Source organism: Gasterosteus aculeatus, chromosome Y (assembly GCF_964276395.1).
Source record: "Gasterosteus aculeatus chromosome Y, fGasAcu3.hap1.1, whole genome shotgun sequence".
NCBI lineage: Eukaryota > Metazoa > Chordata > Actinopteri > Perciformes > Gasterosteidae > Gasterosteus > Gasterosteus aculeatus.
This window is the reverse complement of record NC_135709.1, coordinates 5347463-5368405: the sequence shown is the minus strand read 5'-3', so window position 1 is coordinate 5368405 and position 20943 is coordinate 5347463. Positions and strand designations below refer to the sequence as shown.

General features: G+C 42.3%; 1 protein-coding gene across 7 annotated transcripts in view; it reads right to left on the bottom strand.

Annotated features, from left to right (window-relative positions):
- LOC120812336 (CUGBP Elav-like family member 2) overlaps positions 1-20943 on the bottom strand; it is a 60569-nt gene that overhangs the window by 7473 nt on the left and 32153 nt on the right. For all 7 annotated transcript variants that reach the window (XR_013454729.1, XR_013454730.1, XR_013454731.1 and 4 more), the window contains exons 7-8: positions 5900-6061; positions 5762-5825 (exon numbers count right to left, since the gene is read on the bottom strand). Coding sequence is in view for 3 of the 7 variants with exons in the window: in XM_078097393.1 (XP_077953519.1) it covers positions 5762-5825; positions 5900-6061 (226 nt within the window). In the remaining 4 variants the exon portion in view is untranslated. The remainder of the gene's footprint in view (positions 1-5761; positions 5826-5899; positions 6062-20943) is intronic.

Genomic DNA, 20943 nt, shown 5'->3' with positions numbered 1-20943 from the left:
CCCGACTTGAGTTAAGAAACATCGACGCTGGTCTTTTGCCGTCATCGTACTTTGGGAAACTCAAGTCGGGAACGGAGAATTGTTACAGCGGTCGTAATAATTCATAATACTCGGCGGGCCGGATCAAAACGCCCAACGGGCCGGGTCTGGCCCGCGGGCCGTAGTTTGCCCACCCCTGTATTAGAGGTTAGTTTAATGCAGTTGTTCCAATATGGCAAATAGTACCGTGTTAGTAGCGTTAGCTTTCCACCACTGAGCCGCGTAAATCCCGATAACAGGCTGACAGAGCGGTTGTTGTACAATAGTACATAAAGTCCTATCATTATTAATGTTTCAGAGGACTTTTAGAAAAATATAACTGAATCAAGCCACCTTTAATTACCTTTAATAAAAACCTTTAATTAGTGATGTACGTTGTGGCTAAACTGTCTGCAGTTGTTTTGGGCGGACGCCCGCTCTCTGGCCGCTGGTGCGCGCACACGGACACGTGCTCTGTCTCATCTGTACAATCTCTCTCTTAGGGGATCTCCTCCCACTACATGCGGCCTATCGGAGGGACGCCTTTTACAGATACTTGTCTTGCACCATCCCCGCCACTGGCCGTTGTATCGGTGGGTGTACGCTCCAAACATTCCCCATGCAACTGGCGCTTTTTTAAAACCCGTCTGCCCTTTTCCGCTCTCTGTGTGCAGGTGGCTGAGAACAAGACTACCCGTGACAAGCTGCGGTAAAAGTGTAACCCTCAAACACTTGGTGATGGAGGCCAGTTGCACACCTACTATAGTGCACGCAGGGCGCCTGGCTGGAAACGGGTCTGCCTGGCCGGCCGAACTTCACTGACCTACTGACCGCTGTCAAGGGACATGTACGATTAGCGGTCTTATCGGTGTTTCTCCAACATCAAATGTGTGGTCCCTGCTACAAACACGTTCTCTTCTCTAGGCAAGCGGACAGCAACATTCACGTTCGTCGATGTGAGCACGACGGACCGTTTCTACTCTCTGGTCCGTAATCTGAAGCAGTCACGAGGCCAGCTGTACGCAGTCCTAAAGACCTGGTCCCAAGAGCGCCAGAGGTCTACAAAGCTGCAGACACTAAAGACATTTTGAACTGCCTCAAGAAAGATGCATGAAGATGCTCATTATTTGTAAATTTAAGTGCATTTTACATTTACTTGTAAGGTTTTTCTGTCTGGACTTTTTGTGAATATTCTCTTTAACTCCACCGAATATTTTGTTTGAATACAGTATAGAAGTTGTTAGATATCTGCATGTTATAATGTATAAACTGTTTATTTTAATGTGAGAAATAAATATGATTTTTGCAATAAGACATGGTGTTTCACATTACTATGAATTGCCATTTTAAACAACTATGAAAGTAATTGTAACTAAAATAAGCTAGTTGAAATAATTAGTTAAACCTATTTAAAACAAAGCATGATAATAAGTTAAGTTTCTTTTAAACTTACGTTTAAACCAACAGTTGCTAAGTTGAATTAACATGTACTATACAGTCATGAACTTGTACCCTATGGTTGAATGCACTTATTGTACGTCGCTTTGGATAAAAGCGTCAGCTAAATGACATGTAATGTAATGTAATGTAATGAACTTACAGAGATCAATCCAGAGCTGAGTTAAACACAACATTTATGAGTTGTGCCAAATTGCAAATCCAATTTGATTCTACTCAATGTATGTTTGTAAGTTGAACCCTCTTGATTTCTTTTTCAGTGATGCAGATGTATTTTCATTCATCCATGTACAAAGCAATACGCTTTAAAATCGGTTCACTGTTTGACGCAATACAGTGGATAATGTACGTAATAATATGGCTGAAAATATAGTTCAATCAAAGTGGTTTATCGTCACACACTCATTGCTCTTGGATCTGATATTGATTTTCCACGTATTGTGTTGCTTGAGTGAACGCAGACAGTCCAATGAGATGCAGTGTAAACGTCTTTGCATCTCCACCAGTTGGTGGCAGAATATGTGTATTTAAAACATTGATTTAATTATATTAAACTGTTTTATTTTATTTAGCTAAGTTATTACAGATGTATTTAATGCAGTTTATTTTTTGTGATTTTTATGGTTCATTTGCAACCATTGTTGTATACATCTTGTTATATTTATTTCATGGAAGAGGGAACATGTGTTTATTAAGCAATAAGTAATGACAGTTTATGAATAGAGATGTTTGTGTTCATTAATTGTGGTTTATTTGTCACACTTCCACCTGAAATGGAACGGTTAAGCCCAAGAGGTCAAAGGGCCCTGATGATAAGAAATAATGTTGGTCAAATGCTGCGGTATAAGGAGAATTACTTGTATGGCTTTATGGCATTCAGACATCTTGACTCTAGAATATTTTACATGTTTCTTACTAGACAAGAACTATAAAGAAATGAATTCATTCTGGTTTCTTCATTGCTACCATGTTACCTTTCATGTGACCCTCAGACAGGGTTCTTGCACCATTTCAAAAGTAAAATGTAAAGACCTTTTTACCTCAACCTCAACTTAAATTAAATATAATTTAAGACCCAAAAATGTCACAATTTCTTTGGAATACGCAATTCATTGCCTCCTACAATGGAAATCAAAACTTTTTTTCAAATTAGGAGACAGTATAATAACTGACAATAACCCTTCCAACACTGGTTGGCCAATATAGATGTAAACAATCAAAGTGATTCCTTTGTGATGCAGAACAGAGCCAACATAACATACATAAGTTTGGATTACACTAAACAACACAATGCATTGCGAATCAGGGAACATGGCAGCAAAGACGCCACATATGTCATCATTAGATTTAAATGAATTGTGCCTCGTCACAGTATGGAGAAGCCACAGTACCTCTGCCTTTTGGGTGTCTGGTGTTGAAATGAAACTTGTTACAGCCGACTGAGAGGTGGCGTCTGCACTTGTAACGTTGTTAGGTCTTGCTGCAAACAATGCAGGGATTAACCTGGCCCCGCTATGGCTAGCTGATTAGTACCGTAAACAGCTATTAAATTGCGGAGACGAATTTCGCACAATACTAAATTAATCAACTATTAGATGTTTTACGATGCGCCACTGTGCTTTCTCGTCGTCATTAAGCGCATCGGCAAAAAAATTAATACCTACAGCAACTTAACGTGAAATTTAAGACAATTTAAGACCTTAATTACCCGAATTTTAATTTAAGATATTTTAAGACTTTTTAAGAACCCGCGAAACCCTCCTTAGAGTGATCTCTGGAGCTGTGGATGGATCCCACTGTCAGGCTGGAATTGGGTTGGGAACCATTGCAACAGACTACCTGCTCTTTAGCATGTTGGACACACCAGCATGACACTGTTACAGAAAATGTATTTCCCGCCAAATAACTCTGGTCTGCTGAAGCCTGTTGAAAACTGACCGTGATCTGAGAGAACAAACATGTCCCTCAATATGTAGATAAGATTTTAGTTCAGTGACACTGGAATGTAATTTAGTAGAAGAAATTAATGTTTGGACAGGTTGTCTCCAGTGACAGAGAGACATCTCTTACTTGAAGTACAATATTGGTATCCTCTTTAGTTGTATGTTATATTAATGTCCTCTATCATCACCAAAGTCAAAGGTCATGTTTATCCTGAGTACATTTTGATGTCCTTGATAAAGCAGCTTTTTGGCTTCAATGCCAAACGCCATGTGGTTGACACCCCACACTGAGCACAACATGCCAACATGCCAACAGGGAAATGTGGTGTCATGGCATAATTTCACATTCTATATTTGTCCTGTTTACAAGTAGATGAAAGAGATAAATATAATATAATAATAATAAAAATAAAGTGCTGACAATGTCTTCTTGTAACACCAATCAAGCATTTGAGTCTATCTTGAAAAATTGTGGCAATTTATTGACGGCACTGTCCAGCAGTACAATAACATCTGTAAAGCATATTCCATCTCTGCAGCTTCCTGATCCCGAGCACTTTGTTGGTGCCAAAGTGTCACACTTGTGTTAGTGAGTCCACTTTTTCACTCTGCAGCTACTGATGCATCCGACTTCGCTGTCCCGCTAACTGCGGATACTCTTCCTTATAATAACAATTGAATGTTTAACAATACTTTTCTCTTGGAAATAAAATGTCTCTGTGCAATTGAGAAGCTGCCTTAAAATCTGGCTTTGAGGGGGAAGAAACATGGACACAATCAGTGATAACTTAGTAACAAATCTGACGGCAATAAAACTGTAATTTTCTTTGGAACAGACCAACATTACATACTCTCATCCTTTGACCTCTTCGGTTTACATTAAGGATTGAAGTATGACAGATAATGATTATATATAAAGAAACCAAAAGTCCAGCATACATAATGTAATAACCTTCATAAATAACGTAAACACAGTTAAATAGAATTAAATCTATGGTTTAAATGCATGTATTCACACGTTTACTCTGCGTCTCCTTGAACTGTCTCTGCTCTGCCTGCACTGACACAACGCGCGGAAAATAAATATCTGATCCAAGAGCAACGAGTGTGCGTGTTGTCAACTATTGGTGCTAACACATCCCGTCGGACCAGGATTATTTATTTATATCCATTAATTAACTTTTAACCGCTGGCATCGCAGATGGATTTCTAGCAGAAACGTTCCGTTGCGATGACTCTTGCTGTGAAAATCTGCGTACTTCCAGTTTAGCGGCTCCGCTTCGTATTTTAGTTTTATGGCCAAAACTCCAAAAGGGATTAATGTATGGAATGCCGTTTTAGTCAAAATTAAATAAATGAATAAATACGTAAATACATGAAATATGCATTTGAAATACATCATGAAATAAATAAACGAGGCAATAAATACATAAATATTAAATACATTTAATTATTTCATGGTACTTTTATTTCATAATGCCACTTTTCATTTCATGGTACTTTTATTTCATAATGCCACTTTTCATTTCCAGAGTCTTTTATTTCATAATGCCACTTTTCATTTCCAGAGTCTTTTATTTCATAATGCCGTTTTTCATTTCCAGAGACTTATTTCATAATGCCGTTTTACATTTCACGTTCATATATGCAAATCAGGGTCGTGGCTACATCTAACATTCAGAACAGACAACAGAGCCGTGTGCAAAAGACGGCTGAATGTTAGATGTAGCCACGCCCCCTGATTTGCATATAAAAACGTGAAATGTAAAACGGGATTCTGAAATAAAAGACTCTGGAAATGAAAAGTGGCATTATAAAATAAAAGTAACATGAAATAATTAAATGTATTTAATATTTATGTATTTATTGCATTATGAAATAAAAGTACCATGAAATAATTGAATGTATTTAATTTTTATGTATTTATCGCCTCATTTATTTATTTCATGATGTATTTCAAATGCATATTTCATGTATTTACGTATTTATTAATTTATTTAATTTTGACTAAAACGGCATTCCATATTAATGGAGTAAAAAGTTGTCAGTCTGTCTCGTTTTTTGGTTCCAAAGGAAAAACAAGAAAAAGACTGTCCACTTCCGTTTTACCGTTTTTGATTTAAAACGAGAAACGAGTGTTTTCGTTTTCTGTTTTTTACGGTAAAAGGGACTATCAAAACGTGCACAGACCCTATTGACTCTTCCTGGTCAAGTTACCAATCCTCAGAAATGTATCTGTCGTCACATATCATTTTTAATAATCATAAACAAAGTGTCTGCTTCCTCATTTAGGGAAGATGACTTAAGAACAGCCATCAGAACATCTGAGAGGGGAAACTCACCCCCTAGCCTCTGGATATTATTGAAACTGCCTTGGTTACTGGTAGATGTGGCCTGCTGGAGCAACTGTTGAGGATAAAGAAAAAATAATTTAATAAAATATAAGGTTCTGTGTGGTTTTTGGGTTGAACGGCACTTACCGCCAGGTACTGTGGCGAGAGGGTCCCCAGGCCGACCAGGTTTCCCCAGGTGGAGGCGCTATTAAGCTGCTGAATCTGCTGCACAAGCTGCTGCTGCAGGCGCCTCTGCTCCTTATCTCGCTGCGTGTCGGCAAACTTCACCACCAGAGGTGAGGAACAGCCCTGAAGCAGTGAGGTGGTCAGCGTTGTTAGATCAGGAGCGCATTAAAGAATACAGAGTTTATTCGTCAATGCAAGAGCAGTGCAGGGAATTTCTCAAAAGGGGCGGGGTATCATCTATGCCAGCGATTCCCAAAGTGTGGGCTGCGGCCCCCTGGTGGGCCGCGAAGCTACTGCAGGTGGACCGCGAGAGGTCATTTACAATAAATAAATAAAAAGTTTTTAATTTTCAATTTTGAAAGGTTTGAAATTAATATAAAAATATGTATGATGCGGCACATTAGTTATGTGAAACATTAATTGATGAAGCACAAACGAACAGATTGGTTAATCGGTTGATCCATACTGGTTGTACACGGCGCGCAAGGTGCTCTGCCAAACATGCCAAAGCTCGTCTACGACGGCGAGATGCTGAGCGGCACTCAAGCGCGTGAGATATGGAGCTTGTTTCAGCGCGCGTCGGAGAAACAAAGCTGTCGTTCTTGCCGAGCACTTAATGAGATTAAAGAGCGAGAGACGGTGCCCTTTTCTTTATAGTAGCTGAACCATCTTAACGGGGAAATAAGTTATTCTAAAAGGAGCCCTTTGTAGGCGGCGTGGCTGGAGAGCAGCCGAAGATTTAAGGCGTGGATGGCGAGGGGGGCGGCGGGAGCGGACGCACCTTGCAGTATCGATCGGACCCTGAAAGCACCGTTTCCACCTCCCACCATCTTATGCACCTTATTGTGCTGAAAACACGGCACATGAGCTCCGGAGAAAATGGTAAAATGGCACAGAGTTGTGATTAAAGGTTTGGATGGGCCGCAAAAGATTTTCAGATTTCAAAGTGGGCCGTGGCATTCTTGAGTTTGGGAACCGCTGATCTACGCCTCAGGAGAGATTTTTTTTTAACGGCTGTTGCATTCATATCGACGCTAACACATAGAGGACATCTGCCATGCAGAGCTGAGGCAGGCCACATTCCAAAAAGGAGCACAGGAAAACGCTGCACACAATCAAATGTTTTAGCACTCCGAGGAGCTGAATTCAGTCCAGTCAAGCAGACACCAGATGGGACAACACTAGACAAAAAAGACATTCAAACGAGGATATGAGGTAACAAATTACCAAGGAAAATGCATTACAATATATAGTCTTACAAACAGACAGTCTCATGCGGTTTGAACACAAGGCATGCGGTGCTAAAGTATTCTGGGAGTCCAGAGCCAGATAGGGACCAGGCTGGACGGGGAAAATTGGTTTCACCTCCCATGGCAGCTGAAAATTGGGGAGGTTATGAAATGGGGCAAATAGGTGCAGTCTTTCCCACAGATGCAACGTCAATGTATGGTGGCTGGCGGCGGGGGCTGACCGACCGACTGCTGAACTGAAATAATTTGTCAATATATATATTGGAGTACATACAAAACAGCCTATACAAAAATCGTACTAAAACACACATCACTAGATAGAACTCTACATGCGCAAAGTCTGCAACGTCTGTCATCGCAATGTGTGGCGGCCGGTGTTGAATCTGTGGCGCACCACCCCAGATTAGTCTATGTGTGGGAAACACTGAGGTGGCAGTGTAAATCTGGTAGTGTTTTGTTTTGGTTGGACTTCTAATTAGACCTTTTTCCTGGTGCTTTACTGGTGAGCCTATGACCTGCTAGTTTTCAAGTTGCTGCTGCTCCACTTCCATAGAGATACCAGAGATCTAATAGGAATAGCTGCTTTTGTCTGGTTAAACTATTTAAAGGTGTGAGGTATTTTTCCTGTGGTCCAATATAAAGATTCATGATGGCATACAGGGATGTCTAGATATTAATTGTGATCAGGATCAATAAATGAGGCATTTAAACCAACACACAATTAGAGGTGACAGCATTTCTTGTTGAGTGTGACCAGCGAAGCTGTGCCTAACTCCTTATTGTTGGAATGCATTAAGCATTCCAAGTATTGTTCTTTATTATCTATTCTTTATTCCGCCATCTTCTTCTTCTATTTCTTCCGTTGCACTTTTCTACTCCTTCACACTTTCAGCTATCTTCTCTTCTCCTTCCATTCTTCCCCCTCTCCTTTTCTCACCATTCCTCCCTTCCTCATCCTCTTTCCATTCCTCCCCCTCCCTTCCCCTATCTTTCTTTCTCCTCCTCTTTTCTATTCCTCCCCTTTCTTCCTCCTCCGCTTTCTTTCTCCCCATCTCTCCCTTCCTCCCTCTCTCTTTCCCCCCCTCTCCCTTCCTTACCCTCTTTTTATCCTCTTCTCATTCCTGCCCTCTTTCTTCCTTCCTCCTCCTCTCTTTTGTTCTCCTCTTTCCATTCTTCCCCTCTTTCTCTCCTGCCATCCCCTCCTCTCCTTTTCTCACCATTCCACCCTTCCTCACCCTCTCTTTCTCAGTTCCTCCCTCTATCTCCCTTCCTCCTCTTCTCTTTCCATTCCTCCCCCTCTCCCTTCCTCACTTTCTCTCTTCCTCCCTCCCTCTCTTTCACCTTTGCTCTCTCTAGTGTGCTCTCTCCTTCTACCTTCACCAATGCCAACATTTTAAAATATAACCCCAATGGAGGGAATTTTACTGTAGTGTTTGTGATGAGGTCTATCGATTAATAGTTTGAAGGACAAACATTCTGTCTCCCAACACCCTCACCCAATTCCGTCATTTCAAAATAAAAGCCTCAATGATTATCTGAACCTTAACCATGGAGCTCATAATGAAGCTGTGAAAATACTCATTGCTCTTTGAAATACTACTACAACTACTACTAATATCACCAGTACAACTAGTAGTACGACATCAACTGATACTGCAACTACAATTACTAATACTACTACTAGTATTTCAACTATTAATACTAAATTACTACTACTAATGCTACTTGTACTAAAAATACTATTACTACCAGTAGTAGTGGCACTGCAACCGATAGTACTTTTTATAGTAGTACTACTAGTATTCATACTGCTATTAATACTTCAACAACTAGCTTTTTGCCAACCAAATAATTCATGCAGTTTAATCACTTTAGCTTTTAACATTTTTCATGATGGTGTTTTGTCATGTCATTATGTATATTTCTGTAATGTTTTGAAATTGAAATCATAGAGATGCAACTAAACGCCCTGAACACACTTGCTTAGCGGTTTCCAGGAAATGGCAGAATTTCCGAGAGTCCCTGAAGGCATCAAACAAATCTCACTGCTCGTCACCGTGACTCCATTTTGTCCTGAAGTCTTGTCCGGTAAGTCAACTGCCAACGACAGAAATACGTTGAATGTTTTTAAATGCATTAAATACAGGTATAATGTTACGAATCGCATTAAAATTGAATTGTAAGTCAAACATAATCCAAACATGAGTGGAAGGACGACATATTTCCGCTAGTAAGGCTTTATTGTTAGCGAGTGCAGTAGCAAGGATGCTAATGCGAGCAAAGCTGCTAATACCAAGAATACTTTCACAGAAAAATACATGTTGCCTTAAATTTTTTGAGCTGACCAGGGGCGGACTTACCATTAGACGAAACTAGGAGGTTGCCTAGGGCCCCAAGGTCCTGAGGGGCCCCGTAAAAATCCTCATACACTTATGGTTGATAAGGTTATTACTTATTTGCGCATATTAATTATATTTATGATTAAAATTCTCTCGCTAAAATGCCAGCGGAATGCGTATCGGATTATGTGTGTGTCGAGGCCCCCCCTTCAATGTCCACTACATTGGATCAGTCCATCTTTACTGCGCATGTGCAGAACGGATCCAAGAAACGGCCAAAACGAAAACCTAACGGCGCGAAGTGGCGAAAGACAGTAAGAGGAGAGTATCACATGGATGAAGCGAAGCTACCCCAGCGGTGCTGAAAGAGGAGGAAGAAGGAAGAAAACCAAACATTTACGTCAAAGTTGCAGAAAGTGACAAGTTTCTTCACTGCTCCCGCGGCAGCGGCCAGCAGCAGCAACCCACAACCTGCTCAACCGACGTGGACACCTGTTGAGGAGGCTACATCGTGTGCAAATGAACAAGTGAGTCACTCTGCATTAAAAAAATGATCCCTCAGTGTTATAACTTCATATTAATATCGTTTTAATGCGTGTTATCATTTACTGCTGTAGATATTTAAGATTGAGCTAATTTTGAATGAATTCATGTACTGAGTTTTTGCTTTAAAAGTCACCCCACAAAGGAAGACTCTTTCAGTTTATGACAAATATTAGCATTAAATCATAATTTGGAGGATACATGGTTCTCACGAGGCAGGGCAGGTTTGAAATATGTAACAAGCCATTTCATTTAATGTACTGAGTGGAGTTTAAAGTACAATGTTTGCCTCTGAGATACAGCAGAGCAGACACAATTGAAGTTGCATGAATTCCTCAAATGTCTACATTAGTAAATATACAGTGCATTTCACCACTGGGTAAAAGCCTTATGCTGTGTTTTGTATTTGTTTTCAGAATGAGACAGGGATGGGCTGTGAGAGCTCTCCAGCATCATCCACTGTACATCTAAAATGATCCAGCACTCTGGCCAAAACAGCTGTCGGATAGTGCACGCTGCTCAATAGTGGAGAGAGGACCACTTCAGGTGAAGGACAGGATCTTCCCGAGGAATGAAGACGGGCACAGAATTACCAGCAGCAACTACATGCAGATGAAAAATGGAGAACAGATATGCAGATCATGGCTTGTCTACAGTGAAAAGAAGGACTGTTATTTGTTTTTGCTGCCGCCTATTTGGAAACAGAGAAAGGAGCAATCAGCCGAGTGAGGATGGATTTAAAGATTGGAAAAATATTTCAGCCCACCTGAGACAGCATGAAAAGTCTGCTAAGCACATTGCAAATATGGATGCTTGGCGCAACCTATCGCAGAAAGTACAGACACAGACGGCTATCGATCAGATGAACCAAAATCTTCTCATTTCAGAGGGCCCCGTGCCTGCCTTTGCCTTGAGCCCCAAATTTCTTAAATCCGCCACGGGAGCTGACAATGCTGACACCTATAAATAGCTGCTAACGTTTTGAACGGCGGAAATCCAGGTGTAATGTTTACAATTGTATTAAAATGGATATGTAAATCAAATATAATCCAAACATGAGTGCAAGGACAAAATATTTCCCATTTGTGAGCCTGTATTGTCAGCTGTTACATGCCAGACGGGGACGGTCTGCATGTGTTCTTGTCGTTCTCCCTCCTGCTCATTGGTTTCTCTCCCCCAGTGATTATGCTGATTGGCCAACTCCAAACACAGGTGGAAAGCAATCAGCAGTTCCGGTGGCAGTCCATAAAGGAAGACTCCTGAGAAGTGAAGGGGGTGTGTTCTGTGCTGCGGGCTGGTGGCCAGTCTTCCTGTACATGAGCTTTAGCTGGCTGCTGGCAAAACTGGAGTTTGGTAAGGTGGAGGTTGAGGACCTTAGTAAGTTGGGGTACCCTGTACATTCTTGCACGTAGGTATACCTTTGTATAGACACACTAGGTGTAGTGGTTGTTGCCTCCTGTGTAACGTTTTCCTTTAGTCCTTTTTAGAGAAGCAGGTAAGGTATTTTGTTTGACTTGTTTTGGATGAAGAGCCAGTGGTGAGCTAGGCCTCGTTTTGTTATATTCATTTCATTTGTTTGGCACAACCTGTAGGTCCCATCTTCCACCATCTCCCTCCCTCTTGTTGGGACCTTCTTTTTGTGTAAGAATAAAAACTAGAAAGACACCTTTTACCCTGACTCTGTCACCTTTCTTTGATTGTTGTTTTACTGTCCTGGAGTCTACAAAAGGGCCGTAACACAAGTTTAGTTGATAAAGTTTTGATTCTTTTACCTTTATCTGGTTCTGCTCTCTCCACTAAGTTCTCCGGTCCTTATGTAGTGGAGAAGAAGCTCAGTGACACAAATTATGTGGTTCAAACCCCGGACCGCAGGCGAAGAAATAGGGTGTGCCATGTGAACATGATGAAACGCTACCACCTCCGAGAAGTTCACCCAGGGTCATCAGAGGCCCAGGAGTCAACGACGGTGTCACCTGTTGCAGCTGTTTCCATGGTGGGCTCTCCTGTCGATGGTAATGAAGACGGGTTGGTGATGCGCAATGCTGCATCAATAGGGGCCAGACTAACTAATACTGAGGTATTGTCGCAACTGCCCCACAACTTGTCTCATCTCCCTGTTGACCAGAGGAATGACATTATGACACTTATTGGTGATTTTCCGTGCCTGTTCCGTGACACTCCCACCCAAACATCTGTCATAACGCATGACATTGTCTTAACCAGCCCTACGCCGATCAAACAACGAGCTTATCGGGTAAATCCAGTTAAGAGAGCGGCCATGAGAGAGGAGGTTGACTATCTTGTGCAGAATGGATTTGCAGTGCCAAGTTCCAGTCCATGGAGTTCCCCCTGTCTCTTGGATACAAAGTCTGATGGGAGTTATCGGTTCTGCACTGACTTTCGCAAGGTAAATGCCGTAACTGTCCCGGATGCACATCCATTACCACTGATCGACGACTGCATTGATGAAATTGGTCCTGCAACATATGTAACTAAACTTGACATGTTGAAGGGATACTGGCAAGTTCCTTTAACCCCACATGCTTCAGCAGTTTCAGCTTTTGTAACACCTGACTGCTTCCTCCAGTACACCGTCATGCCATTTGGTATGTGTAACGCTCCTGCTACTTTTCAAAGGCTGATAAATTCAGTCCTTGGGGATGTTCCACACTGTAGAGCGTATCTCGACGATATTGTCATCTATTCCAGTGAGTGGGGTGAGCACATGACTACCTTGAGAGAAGTATTCGGCCGTCTCCTAAACGCATCCCTTACGCTCAATCTTGCCAAATGTGAGTTTGGAAAAGGAACTGTCCTCTATCTTGGTCAGCAGGTTGGTCGAGGACAGGTTTGTCCCGCGGATGCAAAGATCTCTGCGATTAGAGCGTTCCCCGAGCCAAAAACCCGGCGAGAGCTGCGTCGATTCCTTGGAATGTCGGGATATTATCGACGGTTTTGCAAAAACTTCTCCTCTGTAGCGGCTCCGTTGACCTCGTTAACCAGTCCAGCAAAACCCTTTGTATGGTCTAATGAGTGCAAACAATCTTTTGAGAGCCTAAAAGGTATAATGTGTTGCACTCCTGTGCTGAAGGCCCCGGATTTCATGTTGCCTTTCAAGTTGGAGGTTGATGCCAGCGCAGTTGGAGCTGGTGCAGTTCTTCTGCAGGAGGATGCCAACGGCATCGACCACCCTGTGAGTTATTTCTCACGGAAATTCAACAGGCATCAGCTTGGGTATTCAACAATAGAGAAGGAGGCTCTGGCCCTGTTGTTTGCTCTACAGCATTTTGAGGTTTATCTTGGGTCTAGTGAAAAGCCTGTTCAAGTATTCACCGATCATAACCCTCTTGTATTTCTTTCCAGGATGCATAACTACAACCAACGTCTGATGCGTTGGTCTCTCATTGTTCAGGACTACAATCTTAACATCGTGCATAAAAAGGGGTCTGAAAATGTTCTTGCTGATGCCTTGTCTCGTGCGGTATAGTTATGTTCCCCTATTAATTTAGATCGTAACTTTATGGGAGATTGTTTTTGTGGCATTCATTTTTTTTCTGAGCTTATATGGGTGGGGGTGTTACATGCCAGACGGGGACGGTCTGCATGTGTTCTTGTCGTTCTCCCTCCTGCTCATTGGTTTCTCTCCCCCAGTGATTATGCTGATTGGCCAACTCCAAACACAGGTGGAAAGCAATCAGCAGTTCCGGTGGCAGTCCATAAAGGAAGACTCCTGAGAAGTGAAGGGGGTGTGTTCTGTGCTGCGGGCTGGTGGCCAGTCTTCCTGTACATGAGCTTTAGCTGGCTGCTGGCAAAACTGGAGTTTGGTAAGGTGGAGGTTGAGGACCTTAGTAAGTTGGGGTACCCTGTACATTCTTGCACGTAGGTATACCTTTGTATAGACACACTAGGTGTAGTGGTTGTTGCCTCCTGTGTAACGTTTTCCTTTAGTCCTTTTTAGAGAAGCAGGTAAGGTATTTTGTTTGACTTGTTTTGGATGAAGAGCCAGTGGTGAGCTAGGCCTCGTTTTGTTATATTCATTTCATTTGTTTGGCACAACCTGTAGGTCCCATCTTCCACCATCTCCCTCCCTCTTGTTGGGACCTTCTTTTTGTGTAAGAATAAAAACTAGAAAGACACCTTTTACCCTGACTCTGTCACCTTTCTTTGATTGTTGTTTTACTGTCCTGGAGTCTACAAAAGGGCCGTAACATCAGCACAAATGCTAACGCTAGCAGATGCTAACATTACCTTTAGCAGATGAGGACTCCGGTAAGACCAGAGGCGGTGGACGATGCATCTATGTGAACAATGCTTGGTGTACGGACACTGCTATCATCGAGAGACACTGCTCTGCTAACCTTGAGTATCTCATGGTTAGGTGTAGACCGTTCTATCTGCCTAGGGAGTTTACATCTACTATTGTGACTGCAGCTTATCCGCCCCCGGATGCTAATGCTAAACTGGCAATGAGAACTGCATACTGCCATTAGCAAGCAACAAACTTTACATCCGGAGGAAGCCTTCATTGTTGCGGGTGACTTTAACCACTCCAACCTGAAGACTGTACTCCCCAAATTCCACCAACATGTCTCCTGCCCCACGAGAGGAGACAAGACTTTGGACAAGGTCTATACCAACATGGCTGATGCCTACAAGGCAGCCTCCCCCACCTAGGACAGTCTGACCACCTCTCTTTGTTTCTTCTCCCGAAATACACACCACTCATCAAATGTGTGAAACCCATAGTGAGGACAGTTAAAGTGTGGCCAGAGGGAGCAGACTCTGCACTACAGCTTCGGTTCGAACACACAGACTGGAGTGTGTTTGCCACTCAGTCCACACTGGACTCCCACACGGACATTGATTCCTATGCCTCTTCCGTTCTGGACTTTATCAACACCAACATTGACAGTGTCACCACACCACACTCACCAAACGAATCACCACCTTCCCCAACCAGAAGCCATGGATGAACAAAGAGGTCCGCCTACTGCTGAAGGCACGAGACACCGCTTTCAGATCAGGTGATGCTCAAGCCTACAGTGCATCCAGGGCTGACCTGAAGAGGGGCATCAAGCAGGCCAAGCACTGCCACAAGCTAAGGATTGAGGAGCCCTTCAAGAACAACTCCGACCCCCGTCACATGTGGCAAGGCATCCAGGCCATAACAGAATACAAACGCACCATTGTTTTGGGGGGCAAAACAATGATGCCTCCTTCCCTGACGAGCGTAACAGCTTTTATGCACGCTTCGACAGGGACAACCAGGAGGCCGCCATCAAGGCTGTGCTCACTTCAGACCACCAGCCCCTCACACTCTTCTCCACCGACGTGTGTGCTGCACTGAGCAGGACTAATGCACGTAAGGCTGCTGGCCCTGATGGCGTCCCTCGACGCGTGTTCAGGGCCTGTGCTGGGTAGCTAGCTGAGGTCCTGACTGACATATTCAACCTGTCACTAGCCCAAGCTACTGTCCACACGTGCTTTAAAACCACCTCTATCGTGCCAGTGCCAAAGTACTCCACCGCAGTGAGTCTAAATGACTTCCGCCCAGTTGCACTCACTCCAACCATCATGATTTGCTTCGAGAGGCTGGTCCTGGCTCACCTCAAAACCTGCTTACCACCCACACTGGACTCCTTCCAATTCGCCTACCGCAAGAACAGGAGTACGGAGGATGCCATCTCCATGGCATTACACTCCGCCCATGTCTGCGGAGGGCACGCAGCATTGAAAAGGACAGCTCTCACCCCAGCCACAGACTGTTTGCCCTCCTCCCCTCTGGGAGGCGCTACAGGGTGCTCCCTTCCCGGACTAGCAGGTTCAGGAACAGCTTCATCCCTGCGGCTGTCATTCTACTGAACTCTGCCCCCCCTGAACTCTGAACTCTGCCCCCCACCCCCACACACATCTCCCTCAGTGACTGTACTTCCCCCCTCCACCCTGGCTTGACTGCCACACACCCTCCTCCAGCCACTGAACATTTGCACTGATACATTTTATGAAGTTAATGTCTCTCTCCCTCTCCCAGCTACTTCCACTCCTGGTTTCCTTCTTGTCTTACAACGTCTCCAACATCTTAACAACAAGGGTCGCGTGGCGCAGGGGTAGAGATGGTGTGCTGGGATCCGCAAGGTTGGTGGTTTGAACCCCGGCTGCCCAATGTCCCATGTTGAAGTGTCCCTGAGCAAGGCACCTAACCCCTAATTGCTCCCCGGGCAAAAATGCAAAAAGCCATGGGTTAAAGATGCAATGTAAGTCAGCTAAATGATCTGTAATCATAATAATCTCCGTTTGTTACTCCTTGATAAATCTGAAGTGTGAGTCTACCCAAATATACTATGATTTGTCCTTCACACAGAACAGATATTTCCTTAGTTAACAGTTTAAAACCGTATTCAATTAACATTTCAGCGAAGTCCATTTAGAGAGAATTTCCTCATGTTGAGGTACTAAGACAATAATATTTAACCTTTGATATAATTTAGTCTATAGTTTATAAATAACTGTTCAAAGTGGTTAAATGTATTCTGATAATGAATGCATTTACAATAATACACCACACCAAACAGTAGGGCAAAGATGTAGCCAAACGAACAACAGTGATAGTGGCGTGTTTGATTTGGCCTGTGTGATTTATTATAAAGTCCTTGAAACAGATGCAGGAATGATATCCTGTATCAGTCCTTGTAACAGTGGAGCTGGATGAGTCTATTGGAAAAAGTGCTTCACTTCCTCTCATCTGGCTCCCCTCGTCCGGCTTATCAAATAGGGATAATAATTTACGCATAGTCTGATCACAGACCCAATGCACCTGTTCGTGACGTTTGGTGTAGAATGTCCCCTTGGGGTTAGGGTCAGAGCGTCAATCGCTTACTCTTAATGTTTCACCCCAATCAAAATAATAACCTAACATTAAGTCCATTTCATTGGGTTTGTCAAAGTGTGATGCCTTTTACAAATGGCATGTTTTGACGTCACATGCTGGGTGTTGCCAGAAGTTCAACCACAAGTAGCTGCAGTTCGAGACTGACGTTATCCACAAAAATGAATGGGCTGTCAAGTGCTTGTTTTCTGCAATGAAACTGAAAATGTGTCGCTCTCTCTTCTACCCAGCCTCACTTTCTTCCAGTCCTTCTGGCCTCCCCCTGTATCCAGCTGTTGGAGATGACAGTAAGTTCACAAACAGGAATGACTTGTTCAAATAAATCAACACTAGCTGTGTCATTTCTGCGGCTGCATCCTCATGAGTCTACGTGGGCTAGGTCCTTTGATTCTGAACCCAGAATTGTCTGAAATGAGACACGGGGTCTGTTAATACAGATATTTCTTCTACTCACTAAAACCAGGAGAAGAGCCCACTGAGTGGATACATTTAGTGACAGGAGTGTGTTTTATTAAAAAAAACTAAACTAGTAGCAACTGTAAATTAATAGGGATATTTGTTGGATGTTTTTACAAAAGACATTCCAATCAGACACATCTTAACAGCATTTAAGCTTTTGGGTGATTGAATTTTTCTATATTCAAACATATGTAATGTTTTTTTGTCTTACAGGTGTCCAGCTGTCTCCACTCTCCCTCTATTGTATTGGCTCTCTGTCTTTCCTATCCCTTGTATCCACTCTGTCTAAATACTGGTTCCTCTGACTCTGAATCTACCGCTCTGTCTTTGATTATGGATATTCACCCCTTGTATCAATCTATCCCGCTCTGACTATATTTGGAATTTTGGTGTACTTGATGAAAACCTTTGTGGAAACGTTTTGGTGAAAACTCTTGGTGAAATATTTTTGGTGAAACATCTTGGTTGAAAAAAATCTTTTGGCTTCAGGTTTTTGGTCATCTGGTCTGTCTTTTTGAATGGTCTCTCAATGCTCTCACAGATCCTTTGATCTTCCCAATTACAGTAATATATATATATTATACGTACATACATTCACTTATTTTTACAAAGTAGACATTTAAGAAAAGTACAACTCCCAGTTAATAAGACATCATTCTAAAATTAATATATAGAATTATTTTATTAGAAACTCATTTCTTATAAAGTGCACACTTAAATTAACATATTTCAAATAACTTGCACTTTAGTTAATATACTTCAAAACAATTGGAGTAAACAGCCATATTAGAAAAGAAGTTTAGTTGTTCGAGATCTTTGTTGCTGTGGAGCTCTGTTGGTTTGTATCCAAAGGTTTGTTTTGGTAGTGGATATTTTACTTTGTACGAGTAACAGTAATTCCATTCCATTCATTATTTTAAATAATTAATTATAATACTTTATCATTTTGCATATAAACTGACATTGTTTCAATCATTCACTGTATGCATTGTTGTTTGTTTCATAGTAAAGTAAAGTAAAAAACAGTCATCCAAAGAACAGGATTTATTTGGAGTTGCTGCTTCCTGTCTGCAAACCCGACGTTCTTCAGAAGCATTCATCTGTCATACTGCCACGACAACTGTTCCTGATTTGAATATAAACCATAGTAGAGCAAAGTAATATTATTAGATTATATATACGATATTCCTTGCTGGTAAGTGCAAACAGTAAATAATCAGAACAGATCTGATATTATACTACTGCTGGTGGATTGGTAGATACTATTAAATTAGATTTACATATTCCACAAAACTGTGAAATTAACAGAATATACTGCATCTTCCTAAAGTTGTAATACATTCTGTACCCTGTAATGGGAAAATTATATGTAACCCTTTTAAATGCTTCATTTGTATAACCAGTTTATTAGTTGCAAGTGCTTAGATCACAAAGGCCCTGACATAAGAACTGATGTCTCCCACTTGGATTAGATGTTTCCAGCGTCATAGCTGTAGAGATTGAACAAAGTGTTTGTTATGTCTATGACCACCTTTGTTTTAGCATGTTGGGAGAGCAGGGACACGGTCAAAGAACTGACGTGTCTTACATGGATAAGATGGCTGGCTGTAGATACTCAACAAGATGGTCAAAGGTTTCTGTTGACACCACCGATATCTAAACTTAGGTATAAGAACTGCCTCGATGTGTTGGGGGCAGAAGAAGGTTCTTGACAGTCTACTGACCACGTAGCTGTTGTGACCCTCTTTCCCTTGCAAGGAAATAAATGGAGAAAAGACATACTTGACTCAGAGCCTTTGTTTCTTACTTAACGATTGTCTGTGCAAAATGTTCCACCACAACCCTTAGTAAGTACCTATAAGGTGAGGCATCTTTAAATTTAACTGAAGTCTTAAGAGTTTGAATTAACCAGTTGCAATTGAAAGTAGCATAATTGTTCGTTAGTTTTGCGTCAGATTTAAACTTTAGTTTCTACAAAAACATTTGTTTGGAATCTGTGAAGTCTCTTGGGATAGCAATATAAATTGTAATCATTCCAAAGCAGTTAACCCTGAACTATTTTGTAAGCTAATTTATTAGTCCTAAGAGTCCTTGATTACTAAAGTCAAACACAGGTTTCATCCATTTTTACGTCCCGCTTTATTAATAGTACTATTTTACCTTTCATTTTGTGTTAACTATCTTTGTTATGTACATTAAAGTAAAACAATAGCATTTGTCGTTTTGAAATAATGCTAAGAAAGAGTAAGAGGTCACAAGCTCAGAGCCTGCGCTGGGAGAGGACTAATAACAATCCCTGAGCAACAACGACTGAAGGAGCAGAATGTGTTGGTCCTGAGAGCAGTGGAGAGGTAAAGATGTCTGCAGAGTCTCATGCTGGAAGTGTGAAACAGGGAGGTCAAAGTGATGAGACATATGCAGAAGACAAATTCCTTGTATGTTTGACATATTTTGGCAATAAATGTTTCCTGATCCTGATCCTGATTAAAAAGAGGACGTCACAGTGAATATTCATGTACAGCAGGACCTTCTAATATCAAGCAAGTGAACCTTAGAAGTCAAAGTGATGAGTTATGTGAACCACAAGTATCAGAAATTGTAAAGAGAGGACAACCCAGTAAAGAACCATGTGCAGCGGGACCTTCTAATGCAGACCCTGGAGATCAGCCTTCTGAACAACATGTCCGTGCATCCCACAGCCAGGCTTCTATCAGATACGGCAGATCCAGGAATCGGCAGTGCACCTGTAACTCACTGACCTTTCTTGCATTCCTCCATGAGAATGAAAGCATCACCAGAGCAGACCTGGACCATGTTTTGGATAAAGGTAACACAATGTATAGAGAGACCAGGAAACAAGTCACTAATCACATTTATCTGACCACCGACGAGCTCACTGATGAAGTTCCTGCACGCAGCGCTACACACTATGCAGACATGACTCAGCTTTCAAGGTACGGCACATTAGGAGAACCTTTACCTGGAGCTGTGGACAGCTTTCTGGACCTGGAGTCAGGACTCAGCTGCTTGTTGTCAGATGTGAAGTACGCTCTGCTGTTGATGAGACTCTTGTGTATCGCAGTGTTCAGAACCAAGTCGGGCAGATACAGTTTCTTTTACCCACACTCCAGAACAGCCAGAGGTTTGCCCCTACCAGCCGGTTCACGCACACCAAGTACTGCTGTCATGGTGACATTCTCACGTCTCAGTGACATGATTGACAGGCTCAAGAAGTCCCACAGAATGATGGACACACAGTCCTCCTGTAACTATGAGTTGAAGCCTGTGGGGTTCTACAACATAAACACAGTCAACCTGAACGATGGTCTCCCAAACACAGACTGCAGACCTACAGCTGTCCCTGTGGATGAATCAAACTCACCTACAGCCACTGATCAGACCAGTTCACCTGAAACGACTCCTCACACTCCAGCTGTAAAACAACCAGAGGTCTTCATCACTACATCATTACATTACATTACAGGTCATTTAGGTGACGTTTTTATCCAAAGCGACTTACATTACACT